General features: G+C 39.5%; 1 protein-coding gene across 1 annotated transcript; it reads right to left on the bottom strand.

The window, feature by feature from the left end:
• Positions 1-206: 206 nt before the first annotated feature.
• On the bottom strand, positions 207-3470 carry LOC118481699 (myb-like protein X). The gene is made up of 4 exons (XM_035976907.1): positions 3068-3470; positions 2645-2845; positions 1673-2242; positions 207-1594 (listed from the first exon to the last, which is right to left on the bottom strand). The coding sequence occupies exons 1-4, from the start codon at positions 3468-3470 to the stop codon at positions 207-209; spliced, it is 2562 nt and encodes an 853-aa protein (XP_035832800.1).
• Positions 3471-15093: the final 11623 nt, after the last annotated feature.

A 15093-nucleotide genomic window follows, 5' to 3' on the forward strand; every position in this document is an offset into this window, starting at 1 on the left:
GGGTCGCTTTTGTGGACAAATGTCACAAAAGCGGTCCAGCAACAATACTTTCATATAATTACACTTTTAACCCCTGAGCTATTACAAAATAACCTATCTAGACCATATACGTTAATCTAACTTCACAAAGACGCAGGCTTTAGACATTATGCACCAACAAACTCCCCCTTGGATGAAGCCGCAGTCTTTGTCTTGAAAATTGGTCTTCAGATAGCAGCTTTGTAATGTTCTTCATGCCCTTTAGGCTTCCTGCTTAATGCAACTCTGATCTTTTCACGCTTTCGATTCTCTGCCTTCTCTTCTTCCTGTTGTTTCTTCAAAAACTTTCCTCTTTTCCCTTCCATCCTACGATTTTCACGTTCACGCTTAGCTTTCTTCTTCATCTTTTCATCCAATGCCCACCAAGACGATTTCCACTTGCTTTCGGAATTGATTCCTTTTCGAAAGCACAATGATACAACGCATTGGAACTGTTGAGCTTGATCTTTATCTTCTGCTTTATAACGAATCTTGTGAATAAACAAGCATTCGATGTCTTTTGCCGAACAATTCACCAGCCACATCGGATCATAGACACGAATATATCTCAGCTCACTACCAGCTCTGTATGTAATGATAGCTTCAGTTGTAAGACAGCTATACACCCAATCAATGAACCCTTTGTAAAAATCTTGTTCCATTTCTGGCATAGGAATCTTCGTCATGGTTCTTGGAGGCTTTACATTCAGAATAGTTTCCCTTACACCAGTTTCAGGATCTACTCTTTCAACCCGTCTTGGACGATGAGGTTTCCATTTCAGATAACCTCTTAGAGTCTCGTACTTGATATATCCCCACATAGCTTTATCATTCTGTCTCACCTGATACTCCAACGTTCTCACCTGAGATAACTCATCGACATCCCACCATGGTAATGACATAATGTCATATAAACGTTTAAAGTATTGGACACCATATTCTCTTCTAACTGCATAGGCGTTGACTTGAGGAAGAAAACCCCAACTGATGATATCACCAAGAGAAATAGATCTATCACGTTGGAAAAACTTCAAAGGCCTCTTGAACATTCTTTCATGACTGTCTTTAAACCATTTTGAATGATCTTCTCTCTCAACATTTGATTGACTTTCTTGTTCAGCTTCTTTTCTCAAGCACTCGAACACATTTTCATTCACCGCTTCAGTCACTTTCTGACGCAACTCTTCTCTGTTTTCTGCTGCGAAAAACTCCATTAACGTCGGAAGTTTTGATGTATCTTCAGGGACATCCTCATTATCAGAACAATCCTCTACTTCCACCCTATCGTACTGATGTGCATCCTCAACATAGTTATACTTGTAATCTTTCTGTTTAGTGATATCAAAAGATTCCAGATCAGCTTCAAGATCAATTGGATTCTCGGGATTTACATCGTTTAACATCTCCCTATACACATCTAGACATAAGAACAACGGTTCATGATGTTCGACAATCTGATTCCTACTCGACTCCCCCTTTCTCTCAGCTTCCCCACTTTCTTCATTAACTGTATCGTTTAGCAGATCTTCAACGACTTTTTCTTTTGAAGCTTCAGTAACTCTCACACCAGAACCTCCTGCAGCGTCATCATCATCATCACCTTTCGAACTGTGACTGCTTGCAGAATAAACAAACTCTTCATCATCATCATCACCATCATCCTCTTCTTCTTCGCCACCAATTAACTTTGGCGATTGAATTTCTTCTTCAACTATACCAGGAACTGAGGATATAGGCACTAGATTATCTATCACCATTGAAGGCACAATAGACATTACGGAACTTCCTTCAACAGCTTTACCTTTATCTTTCATTTGCCTTTCTACTTCTGCTTTACGTTCAGCACGAAGATCTTCTAATTTCAACTCTTCATACTTCTGATCCACTGTTGTTTCTAACATGCTTTCCACAATTCTATTCAGCATGTAGAACTTGTGTTCATGCAACGCTTTAGCAGCCATAAGCTCTTTATTCTTCAACTTATAGTACTCGTTTTCACTTTCTCGACGACTCTTCTCCTCTTCTAACTCAGACACTCTAACTTTCAAAACATCAATTTCCGTCTGATCAACTTCAATCTTCAGTTCCAACACTTTGTTTTCACCTTCTAATCTCTGCACCTTACCAGCAAGAGACTTTTCTCTTTCAGCAATTCTTTTGCATTCATCCGCCAACTTTTTGTTTTCTGCTATCACCTCATCAATTCTCTTTTGCAACTTCAAGACTTGAGAATTGTTTGCAAAATCAAAATCAACATCTAGCAGATTATCATGCGGTATCGCAAGGCCTCTACTTGAAGAACCAAGTTGTGTTTGAGCAATTGGAGGTGTGCCAAAAAGATTTTGTGAAGAATAATATGTTTGATATGGAGGTGGTGATGGTGGAAACAGAGGAGATGGTTGTCGTTGTGGAGTAGGTTATCTGGGTGGTGTTGAATGTGATGGAGGAGTAGGTTGTTTTGGCGATTGTTGTGGTGTTGGTTGTCTAGGTGGTGATTGATGTATTGAAGATTGTGGAGGTGTTGGTTGATGTGGAGGTGTTTGTTGACGTGGAGGTGTAGATTGTGTTTGCATGATCTTTTGAGGGCGCTTTGACACTTTTATCTTTGGAGTAGCCTTCTTTCTACCTCCAGCTTTCTTTTTACTCTTAGGAGTAGACTGTGATGCAGAAACATGTTCTGGAGAAGGTTCATAAGGTGCATCTTCTTTCTCTTCTCTCTTTCTCTTTCTGAGTAACTTCTCCTTTTCTACCTCCTCTCTCATTCGTCTTTCACGCTCTCTTGCATCAACTACTTCAAAAACAGACCCACTAGAAGAACTAGTAGTGTCTTTATCAACATCGTCACCTTCAACATCATCTACCACTTTCTCTTTCTTCTGTGGAATGTCAACATTATCAGTAAACAACTCTGTATGAATTTCAATATGTGCTACACTAGCCGCCTCTTGTTCCTTTTCAGTGTTCACCTCAGGAACTTCTTCTTCAGACTCATCAACTAACACAGTTTCAGCCTTCTTCTTTTGTTTCTTCTTTGGCTTTGAAGAAGAACCTTCACCTTCAGCTACAGGAGTTACAAGTCTACGTCTGCGCCCAGACTCCTTCACATACCACTCATTCTTTGTTGGTTTGAAACCCTGAATTATCTTCAACTCCACAGCATACAATGCTTCTTTCATTTCTTCTTCATTTCTCCAGTTTTGATGACTTTCTGGATCAGGATCCACATAACTTGCATCTTTAAGTAATCCGAAGTTTTCAATCACCAACTCCGGCTCTGGATGATGAGGATGGTACTTGACCAAGTTCTTCAACGAGATATTAGACATGTGTGCTAGAACAAGAAGATCATCCTTAATGTCTCTGTCAATACCAGGATAAGCACGATCAATCATCATTTGAACAAAATGTGGATATCTCCAAACTCTAACATCTGACGCTAGATTCTCCACCATATAATGAAAAATGATGTGCGAGAAGTTGTATTTCTTGTTCAACACTAAAGCAGTTAACATATTCATTTGATAATCCCTCATCTGGTCATAACTACCCTTTGTGTGACTCAGGGAAATCAAAATACAATGAATCAAGAACTTGAATGATTTCTAAAATTTTGACTTTAAGTAGTTCCCAGTATTCAGCGTGCTTCTGTATCCCAAACGTAGCATGCAACCCTTCACCATTCGTTCAGGAAATCTAGTTGGATAGTTGGCCTCATCAGGGAAATTCATAACTTCTCGAACCAACGCTTCGGTCACTAGTATAGTCTCTATCTTTCCATTCACTTCCACTTCTGCTGAAATCACCTTGTTTTCCTCGTCATACTTTGCACTTTTCCAGAATCTGCTGATATGTGATCGATACAATGGCCTCTGTTCCGTCATCGCTTTCTTTACTGGTATACGATCCATATAACTCAGAATACTGCTGAATTCAGATAACAGCGGATATTTCTCCACATCTAAATCCACACAACTGTTGTGGACTGGATCGAACAACACATTCGTAGAAGCCTGCATAACAACAACAGAAATCAATACTTAGAAAATTTTGAACTTTTGAAACTGACCAAAAAGCGATCCCAGATAAGCGATCCAATACTCATTTCACCCATAAAAGCGGTTCATAAACTATACAACCCTAAAGACGATCCATATCTTTTGACTAAAAAGCGATCCTAGATAATATTTACACAAAAAGCGATCCGCCCCTGGTCACATAAGCGATACAAAACTAATATGTCTTAAAAGCGGTCCTGGAATGTACAAAAGAGCGGTTCAACCAAATACACAAAAGCGGTCCTAGAGTGTGACTTATGAGCGATTCAAGATAGAACACATGAGCGATTCAAAGTATGTTTTAAGAGCGGTTCAGAACAAACTTACCGTAAAAGCGACCCTAAACTCAAAATATGTAAAACATTTCTAAATCCTAAAATTGATGCTACAAACAGATTCTACAAATAAATCCGACTCTAGAGGTGTCTTTTAATTTCTACAGTTATGTTTTAAACACTCTAGATCTGAATCTAAACACATTCAGTTCCGACAACCCTCATTTAGTGATCAAATTTCATCAATTAGTATGTAATACTACATCTAATATCATCATACGACACTGAATCAACAATCATTTCACACAAACAGGCTTAAAACATGAATCATTCACACAAACAAGCCGACTGACATGATTTATCACATTTAGAACTGAAATTAAAAGATGGCTTACCTTGCCCATGATGTAAAAGGTAGTAATCTAACACGAACAAGTGAAAACAAGATCAAAACAGCACGAAATCTTGATGAACACGATACAACAGGTGGAATCGCCCCAGAGACAATTGTCGTATAAGCGGTTTAGGGAAATGACATAATTAGCGGACCGTGTCCCTTATATATGAGTGTCTGAACCGCTTATTCGTCATGTCCTATAAGCGGTTCACAATGACCATTTGATAAAAAGGCGGTTCAAGAATGTCATAAAAGCGATCCACACTTAACTTTTCAAAAACTTCAGTTTTTAATCATTTTACAACTTGTTCGATTTCACATGCTGGCACCCAGTTGACCAAGTCCAAGTTAATGACCTTGGAACAACTGATTGATCTTCCAAGTCCAAGTTAATGGCCCTGGATGATCAGATTTATGAAGTATTTTGTCGTTTTGCTTCAAAAATAGTTCAACTTAATGAACTTTTCAACGTTTTCAACCATTTACACCTTTTCGCTTTCAAACATCATACTAGATCTTTGTTTGCAATCACAGCTTATCCAACCCTCATCAAATACCGACATGATCTGCACACGGGCTTTGAACTTCCAATCCCCAGTATCAGTTGTCTAAAATAAAATGAGAAAATAAAATCTTTTTGGGTTTAAAGCTGTACAAACTGAAATATATACACACAATATTTTTTCGAGCGTGTTAGAGGATCATATCAGCTGCCGACAAAAACACAAGCACCGTTAAGCTTATTTCATTTTAAACATTTAAACAATTCGCGTTGATTATCGGTATATTGATCCACTTTAAATTCTCACAAAATTTTCAAACTGTTCGGGATACGTTAATAGTGTTTTAGAGACTTAAACGTCAACGTGTGTTCCCACCTCAGTATATACTCCCGTATCCGGATCCCAGTATTCAGTCTTACAGGTGAATATACCACAACTGATATCTGTTAGGGGTAGATGCGAAACCGTGAGAGCTCAGGTCAGAACTTCCGTTCAGCAGAGAGATGACGGCTCGACTTTTTGGTGGGTCCCCTTTAGAGGATCTTTTGCATTTCAACAGTAGCGACTATCAATTTTATTGTTTCATCAGCATGCTAAGGGTGAAGCTTATGTTTCAAAGCTTTTTGCATAAAGTATTATCTGGGGACTAGGTCAGTATTTCCATACAGCAGAAGTCCCGGGATAATACCCCAGATATCACCGAGTATAAAGACCTAGTATCTCAGAATACGGAACCTTTCAAACAGGATTTCAGGGGTTACCTATATATCCTGGAGGTGTTCCCCACGAAAACGCAAGTTAAATTTAGTTTATATCCCAAACCGATCTACTAATTTTGTAAGAACCTACCGGCACATCTTTAGCGAGACAGCTTAATTGCATTTTTCATTACATATCTTTAGCGTACTGTGCCTGTCTAGCTGATGTACTATCATTTCCCCTATACTACACAGCTCTTTTTGCATTTTTTAATGTTTTTGGATTTTTATGATTTTATCATGTTTTTGTATTTTTCTGCGAATATCTCCCCCTAAAACAAAAACATATTTTTGTGTTTTTGTTTTTAACGAAAAGCAGAAAATACAACTGTACAAACAAAAGTTGACAACTTGATACGATTCAAGTCAGATCGCCGCCCAGCTCGGCTTGACACTCGATAACCCTCCCAGATTGCAGATTTTTTAAGCCATTTAACCTTAAAAGATAATAAAATCTCTTTTTATCAAACAGTTTCGTGTAAAAATCAGCTTTCTGATCATCGGTGCTCACATGTTCAATCCGTATTAATTTCTTTTCGTAACAATCTCGAATAAAATGGTGACGGATTTCTATGTGTTTCGTTTTTGAGTGGTGAACCGGATTTTTCGTAACATTGATGGCCGCTTCATTGTCCACAAATATTGGAGTATCCAAGAATTGCAGACCGAAATCGCGCATCTGCTGTTGAATCCAGAGAATCTGAGAACAACAGCTAGAGGCTGAGACGTACTCAGCCTCACAAGTTGAGAGCGCGACTGCAGTTTGCTTCTTGCACTGCCAGGTAACAAGCCGAGTTCCGAAGAACTGGCACCCAGCAGTGGTGGACTTAGCATTCTGCTTGCAACTACCGAAGTCTGATTCAGCAAAACAAGATAATGTAAAATCACCCGAACGAGGGTACCACAAGCCGATGCTTGGGCAACCCTTCAAACACCGTAAAATGCGTTTGACGATCGTCAGGTGTGATTGCTTCGGGTTTGACTGATATCGAGCGCACAAACATGTCGGATACATGATGTCGGGCTGGGAAGCTGTAAGATACATCAACGATCCGATGATCGATCTGTATAATGTTTCATCCATCTTCACACCTTGTTCATCCGGACAGATACCATGATTTTGTGCTAGAGGGGTTGATGCAGGACTGCAGTCTGTCATGTCAAACTTATCCAGCACGTCCTTTACATACTTCGATTGATGAATGAAAATTCCGTCGGGTAATTGTTCAACTTGTAACCCGAGGAAGAATTTCATCTCCCCCATTGAACTCATTTCAAATTTCTTCTTCATCACAACTTCAAACTCTTTGCATAACTCGTCGTTGGTGGAACCAAAAATGATATCGTCGACATAGATCTGCATAATCAGCAAGTGGCCAGCTACTTCTTTTGTGAACAAGGTGCTATCTACTGTTCCTCTTGTGAACCCGTTGTCCAGCAAGTAGGTCAAAAGCATCTCATACCAGGCTCTCGGGGCCTGGTGGAGACCGTATAAAGCTTTATCCAGCAAATACACCTTGTCTCTGTTTAGTGGATCTGCAAACCCCGGTGGTTGCCCCACGTAAACTTCTTCTCGAATCTTGCCATACAGGAATGCCGATTTAACGTCGAGTTAATAGACTTTGAAATCTTTCCATGAAGCAAAGGCTAGAAAAATGCGGATTGCTTCAAGCCTTGCTACCAGCGCATAAACCTCTTCATAGTCTATACCCTCCTGCTGGCTGAAGCCCTGGACCACGAGACGTGCTTTGTTCCTAACCACGACTCCTCTATCATCACGTTTACATTTAAACACCCATTTTGTTTTTATCAGCTTCTGATTCTTCGGCAGATCGACCAGTCTCCAGACGCCCAGTTTCTCAAATTGTTGCAGCTCTTCCTGCATTGCATTAACCCAGCTGTCTTCAGTCAACGCTTCTTTGTAAGTCCTGGGCTCAATCTGCGAAATAAAACATTTGTATGAGACTTCTTTCTGCATATCAGCTATATCAGAATAAAAACATGTAAAAGCTTGATCTATCTGATGTCTTGTTTTGACACCACTCTGTAAATCACCGATAATTTGTTCTAAAGGATGATAAGACAGTGTCCGTGGCATAACAGTATCAGGCACCACAACTTCCGATTCCAGATTTGAAATGTCGAGATCAACGATTTGATCAACAGCCTCCTTGTCTCATTTGGTTCCTCGTCAAAGGTAGGAGCGGGTTCCTCCTCTGAGTCGTCAGAAACGTCAAATGACGGAGCTGGTTCCTCTGGTTCCTCTGGCGGTATATGAACTGTTCCACTTGGTCCAGCTTCATCATCGTGAGTGCCCACGGTGGGTGTAGGAACACCTAGCTGTCTAGATTCCGGCTCTTGCAACTGACTTTGTTGATACAGGTACATAAGAGCAATTTCCTCCTCACTCGGCTCAGACGGCAGATGAAATGATTCCCAGAGTTTGTCGTAGTTAAATAGGAATCTTTGTCCGGGAAGTTGTTGTGATGGCGTATGCTTCTGACAATCCACATGATGGACCTGAATCACCTTTCCCAGACACGGTACAAACACCCTCTTTAACGGGCTGGCGTATCCTATGAAAAATCCTTCATTTGCTTTCGCTCCGAATTTACCATCAGCATCAATGAACGTACACGGAGAGCCAAAAGGTTCCAAGAACTCAAGATTTGGCTTATAGCGATGTAACAACTCAAAACACGTCTTTTTATATTTCTTCACTGTCAAAACTCTATTTAAAGTATAGCAGGCTGCTGACACTGCTTCACTCCAGAAGAAAATTGGAAGCTTGGAATCGGCCAACATTGTACGTGCAGTCTCGATCAGGGTTCTATTCTTTCGTTCAGCTACACCGTTCTGTTGTGGTGTGTATGGTGCACTGAATTCATGTAGTATCCCCTTCTCATTGCAGAACTCGTACATTTTGTTATTCTTGAACTCCGTTCCGTTATCACTTCGTATTCTTCTGATCGGCAACTTGTACACTGTTTCCATCTTTTTGAACAAAACCATTAAAGCCTCGAACGTTTCATCCTTCTTTTCCAAAAAAACGACCCACGAAAATCTTGTATAATCATCCGTAACCACCAAACAGTAAGAATCTCCACTAATGCTTTTGACGTTGACCGGCCCAAAGAGATCCATATGCAATCTCTCGAGAGGTAACCGGATTGTGTTGATCATCTTTAGCGGATGAGACTACCTTACCTGTTTACCTTTCTTACATGCAACAAAATCGTCAGATAAATGAAAATTTTTAACATTCACACCTTCTACCAAATCGTTGTGCACCAGAAAGTTCATTTTACGAATGTGTATATGACCCATTTTTCTGTGCCACATAATCGACTCTTTTTCAGTTGCTTTAGATTTTGTCACAAAGCATTGTTTTTGAGGAGTTGTTGGTGTTGCAGCACTCATGTCTAAAATGTAAAGATCATTAACCCTAGGGGCGCGCAACAGAACCAACTCATCAGGGACTTTAAACCCTGGTTTTAAAACTAAACATTCTGTTTTTGTAAAGTGTACGCTAAAGTCTTTGTCGCAGATTTGCGAAATACTTAACAAATTGTTCGTCAGTTCAACAATATAATTCACTTTGTCAAACGATATGATGCCGTTCGTGAGCATTCCCTGACCAACAATCCTTCCACCTTGATTACCGGCAAATCCAACGTAACTTCCATTAATCGCTTTGACATCATACAACAGTGCTAAGGATCCCGTCATATGTCGCGACACTCCGCTGTCCATTATCCACCTTGAGAGCACAGACTTGGGCAGCTCCTGCAATCAATTCACAAACACATCAGTTAAACAATGATGCCCACGACTTTTTAACTTCCGACACTGTACCAAAAACCACATTGCATTTCTCAGTTGTTTTCGGAAAGTTAAATGTGACGTTTGGCTCAATTTCCTTTTTATCTTGTTTCACATTGTTATGAAGTTTGGGAAATTCCGACAAAAACTCATCAATTTCAGACTCAAATACAGCAACATCATCTTTCACAGACTGTGACTCATTTTTCAACACATTTTCCATCTTTTTAATCTCACCAGATGGTTTAGATTTTGCAATCCATGATTGTTTTTCAAAAGTTTTTGCTTTAAGGTAAAATTTTGAAGTCTTGGGGAACTTAGAAGACTCGCCAATTTCGAAAATCGATTCTGGCTTATCCTCCGACTTCAACTTTTCACCTCGTTTGAGAATTCGGATCGGCGAAACCATCACTTGTTTATCTTTTGCAACGACCGGTGATTTTGGTCGAAGTTTTTGAATGGTCTGTTTTGGCACATATTTGTTTTTATCCTTAAGTTTTTCAACCTTCGGTTTCTCAACCACTTGTTTCTTAACAGCTTTTACCACAACCGGTTTTTCGATCACTTTCTTACACTGCTTTGCCATGTGGCCGACTTCATTGCAGCGATAGCATACCCGTTTATCATACTCGACAAATGTGCTACTAACAGTTTCTGCTTTCAGCTTTTGCGCTGCATTGAAATCGTCCACGGCCTTTTGACTAAAAATATACTCTTTTTCAGTCTCAGTGCTCGGACCACAAACAAATACATCATCAATTCTATCTTTTGGTTTCACCAACTTCTTAGACATTTTCTTGTCAAAACCAATACCTGTATTCTTTAACTGATTTTTCTTGTTTTGGTTTTTACCCACCCCCTCTACCTTTTCTGAACTAGCAGGACGTGACGAACCAACTGACTCATTTAGTTTTGAAAAGAAATCATTTTTCTTTAGCTCATTTACGCTCAGCTCAATCAGCTTAATCACTTTTTGAACATTCTCAAATTTAACATTCTGAAGCGGAAACTCGAGGTTGGAGTAAAGTTTGTCAGATCCAACCATAGTGTAAGCCACCATGATTGAATCACATCAACACTTTTATCCGTTTTCGTCAAATAATGATCTAAAAAGTTTCCGTCCTCCTCAGAATCACTACCGGACTCCACAGATTTTACCTTCTCAGATTTCTCACTATCATCGTCCAACACCTGATCAATAACATTTTTGATTACCTGGGATTCGTTGTCAGTGTCAGACGCAGTGAAAGTTATATCAATGTTATCAGGTAAATCATTTTCAGGTGTTTTTAGTTTTATGTTTAAAGCAGCTTCCACCCCATCTGGATATTTCTGTGTATAATGATTCCACATTGGGGGTGGAACTCTGTTGAAGACAGGTGAAGCATGTGGCTGTTGTGGTACTATTTGCTCTAACACATATGATGATGCCACATAACTCATCAATTTCTTATCAATTCTATCATTTTCAATTTTAGTCAACTCAAGCTCTTTTCTCAAAGATGCGATTGTGTCTAAATGAAAATTCACTTCTCTTTGTTTGTCAAATAAAGTTGATTGTGCCAGCTTGGTTGCTTTATCGTTTTCAAGACTTTCATTTTGGATCATTTTTATTGACCTAGACAATGTGTCGTATGCCTCTTTTACTTGCCCTAAGTCAAACTTCAACATATCTGCATGTTGTTTCAGTTCCTGATACATGGTGTCTTTTTCAAGACACTCCGTGCATGGTTGTGAACAACGTTGACACGGTGTATCAGAGATTGAAACTTTTTCTACTATTATCTCATCATCACAAACAGTTTTACCAACAGGATTTGACTCCGACTCAGACGACTTGACCATCTTGACTTCTAAGACTCCAGATTCCTCTCCTAGACCTGACACTTTATCGACTGACTCCTGAATGTCTGAATCTACCTCTTTTAATTTGCTCATCAGTGCTTTATCCGCAATCTCCTTTAGAGTTTCTTCAGTCATTTCCTTCGACACATCAATAATCTCCTCGACTTCTTCTTTCTCTGCTACGAATCTCGGACACGTCCCGGTTCTTGGATCTTCAAAATAATCTGCAAAAGAATCAAAGACGTTAGGAGGTAAAATTGATTTCATAGTATAGACAAATTCCTCCCGTCGAGATTGAAAACTAAGAACATCAGATACAAATTCCTCAGCTTTTGCAGAATCTTCCATAGAAACATCTTTAACCACTTCAATAACCTCTTCAACCACGATTTCAGGAACAGACTTAACAGCTTCAGTAACTGCTTTATCAACCACCTCAGAGCCAGACTCAACAATTTCAGTAACTTCTTCACCAACATTCTCAGTAACTACCTTCTCGATAACTTCTGACTCAGTACCCGTCCCGGTAATCTCTACAACTTCAGCCATCATTGCTTGATCGTCTTTTCCTGGAATATACTTATCCCAACTAAAACCAGACGCAACCTTCTCATCATCTTGGTTTACGATCAACGCCTTCTCAGGTTTGTTCTCGATCTGAGGTCTCTGAACTGTAGGCTGTTGGTTCGGGCGATGATATATAGCTTGTCTGTAATAATCATTGGTAAACGGATTCTGATGATTTGTCACCTCACGATTCGGACATTCTCGCTTGAAATGACCTTTCTCTTTGCATTTAAAACAGGTAACCTTGGTCTTATCGAATCCTAATTTCTGATCCGGACCCGACAAACTGTTTCTACCAGTGATTTCCATAAATCGTTGAGCTCTTCGAACTAAACTTGCCATACACCACTTAATATCTATCAATTCCAGTTCCTCCGGATCGATCTGATCGTAATCCTCTTTAGTCATATCAGGATTTCCGATCCTACCAGCGACCAACCCTTCATATGCTTCCAGAACTGAACCCAATAACGCGATGTGCTGCTTGGCTGCATTTTCGGAGATTTCATTTCCATTCTTGATGTTAATTGCAATGTTACATTGTACTCCTGACACAACTGTTTGTTGATTTGACCCAGTAGAGCTTTGAGGAGAATTTTGATCTGAGACTTTGACATTCGGCTCGTAGTTGGCAAATGGAGTCGATTGACTTGACTGATAGGCATTTGGAGCAACAGATGAAGTGTTGTCTGCACTAAAACCAGTTTGAATTTTCGGACTCTGAACATTCGATACTACCGGATTACTCTTGTAATACAAAGATACATCCTTTGGCATATTCGTTGAATTCATCTTCTTGACTTTCACCAATTCTAATTCATGAGCTTCAATTTTCTCTATGAATTCACTCAAACTATAGTTCACGAAATCCAAACTATTTTTCAACATCATCACATATGTTCCCCATTCCTCATAGGGAAGTGCATCGCACAATTTGTCTATCCACTCTTCATGGGTCTTCTCGATGTCCAACCTTCTCATCTCTAACACCAGATGACAGTACCTCTCTATAAGCTGCTTTGTTGATTCACCCTTAATCCCTGTGAAGATGTCAAACTCTTTCTTTAGCAATGCCGTTTTACTTTTAATCATTGACGCGCTGCCTTTGAATTTTTTCTCTAATGCTTGCCATATCGACTGTGAACTATTTTTGTGCTGCAGTAACACTAAAATATCTTCTTTTATTGCTTGTTGTAAGATGCTGATCATCTTTTTCTCAGCTTTGAATTCGACCTGCTCGGCAGCTGTCAGACTGGCAATTGTCTTTTTTATATTCACCCCATTTACTGGAGCAACATACTCTCTTTCGATTTTTATCCAACTCTCTAAGTGATTTGCCTGCACCCAATTTTTGAATCTCTCAGACCATCCTGAATATTCATCCAAACTCATCAGTTTCGGAGGTTTCTGCATCGTTCCAAGTTCGTTTTCTAAACTGACATTTTGCATGATACTTGTTTGGCTTTGAGTAGCATGTGACAACTGTGCTCTTTAATCGATGAACAATGCAAAACAATGTTAGTTATCAATAAATCAATGTGTTTTGGTGTTATTATATGTGTTTTATGTGTTTGATGATTTTACAATTCGATCCGATTCGATTTCAAGCTTTAAATCGCTTTCTGGAAAGTTATACGCAAACTGGTGCGTGAACGCAATCAGTTAAACGCGACAAACACTCCAGAATAGTGAAATAGGCTTAACATACCTTAAATAACCTTCACTTAACTTAGAAATAAGTTTTGGATGGTTTGGTGTGTCGAAAACAAGTTTGTTCGATCGCAGGGACTATTTGTGTCAAACTGCGAAACTATACCAATTCGTATGATGTCGAATAGTCCAGAACTTGATCATAAGCTAAACATACCATAAATAACCTAAACATAGCTTAGAAATAAGCTTTGATAGGTTCGGTGTGCGAAAACATGCTTACATGATCTTCCAGGGACTAAAAGTGTCAAAAACGACGTAAGTTTGCATTTTCGCGCATATCTTACGTTCTGACCACATCTGGACATCCAAAATTTTTGTACACACTAAAATATTTTTATTTTAGTGATTCGGATGCGAAAACGCCATTCGTCGCGCATTTTGGATCGTACACGCGTCCGTTTGAGTTCCGTCGTAATTAACCGAACAATGCGATCGTACGACCAAACGAACCGACATCCGAGATGTTTTCGAGCATGTTTTGAGTCTCCTATACTTTAACTTCATTTTAGAGCCTTGAAATGAGGTTAACGGAGGTTAAAAACGTCGAAAACAAGCTTAAACACGTGTAGGGACCATTTCTGTCATTTTTGAAACTTTGCTGAATCTGACACATGGTAGCGTAGCGCGACCACCTCCTGCCTATTCCGTCGCGCTACGCGACGATCACATCTGGGCAGAAAGTTTGTTTTTAGCATCAGTTTGTAAATTCAGGGGCCAATCTTGCAATTTCTTTGTGTGGTAGCCAAGTTACCACCTCTCCAAGGCTTTGCACCTGCTCCTAACACTTGTATGGTTGTGATTCATTGCTTAATGGCTAAACAAACCACTTGTCATGATCTTGTTGATCACCAACAAGTATAAATAGTTGGCCAAACTCCTCAATTCTTTGCTCATTCCTCATTCTTCACATCTCTTATCTGATTTGGGAGCTTTCTAATCTGCTTGGAACTTTATTCTTTGTAGAAAAGATAGCTAGGACCCTTTGTAAGTCTTCTTTCATGCTTGTTCTTTATGTTTAAGCAGAAAGTCAAACAGTTTGGCCAACAGTTTGACTTTCGGTTTTGACCATCAATTGGTCAAGTCAAAGTTCAATTGAACTTTGAAACGTGATTGTAATCACGATAGTTATAATCCTTCGTG

Source organism: Helianthus annuus, chromosome 9, assembly GCF_002127325.2.
Source record: "Helianthus annuus cultivar XRQ/B chromosome 9, HanXRQr2.0-SUNRISE, whole genome shotgun sequence".
Taxonomy (NCBI): domain Eukaryota; kingdom Viridiplantae; phylum Streptophyta; class Magnoliopsida; order Asterales; family Asteraceae; genus Helianthus; species Helianthus annuus.

Bases quoted from the DNA above. Each gene is read 5' to 3' on its own strand.
- LOC118481699 (XM_035976907.1), bottom strand. From the start codon at position 3,470: ATGGTGGAGAATCTAGCGTCAGATGTTAGAGTTTGGAGATATCCACAT. The intron at 2,243-2,644 runs GTAGAAAGAAGG...ACAATTCTCAAG, and splicing joins GAGTAAAAAGAAAGCTGGAG to TCTTGAAGTTGCAAAAGAGA. The intron at 1,595-1,672 runs GTGATGATGATG...ATGACGCTGCAG, and splicing joins CGAAGAAGAAGAGGATGATG to GAGGTTCTGGTGTGAGAGTT.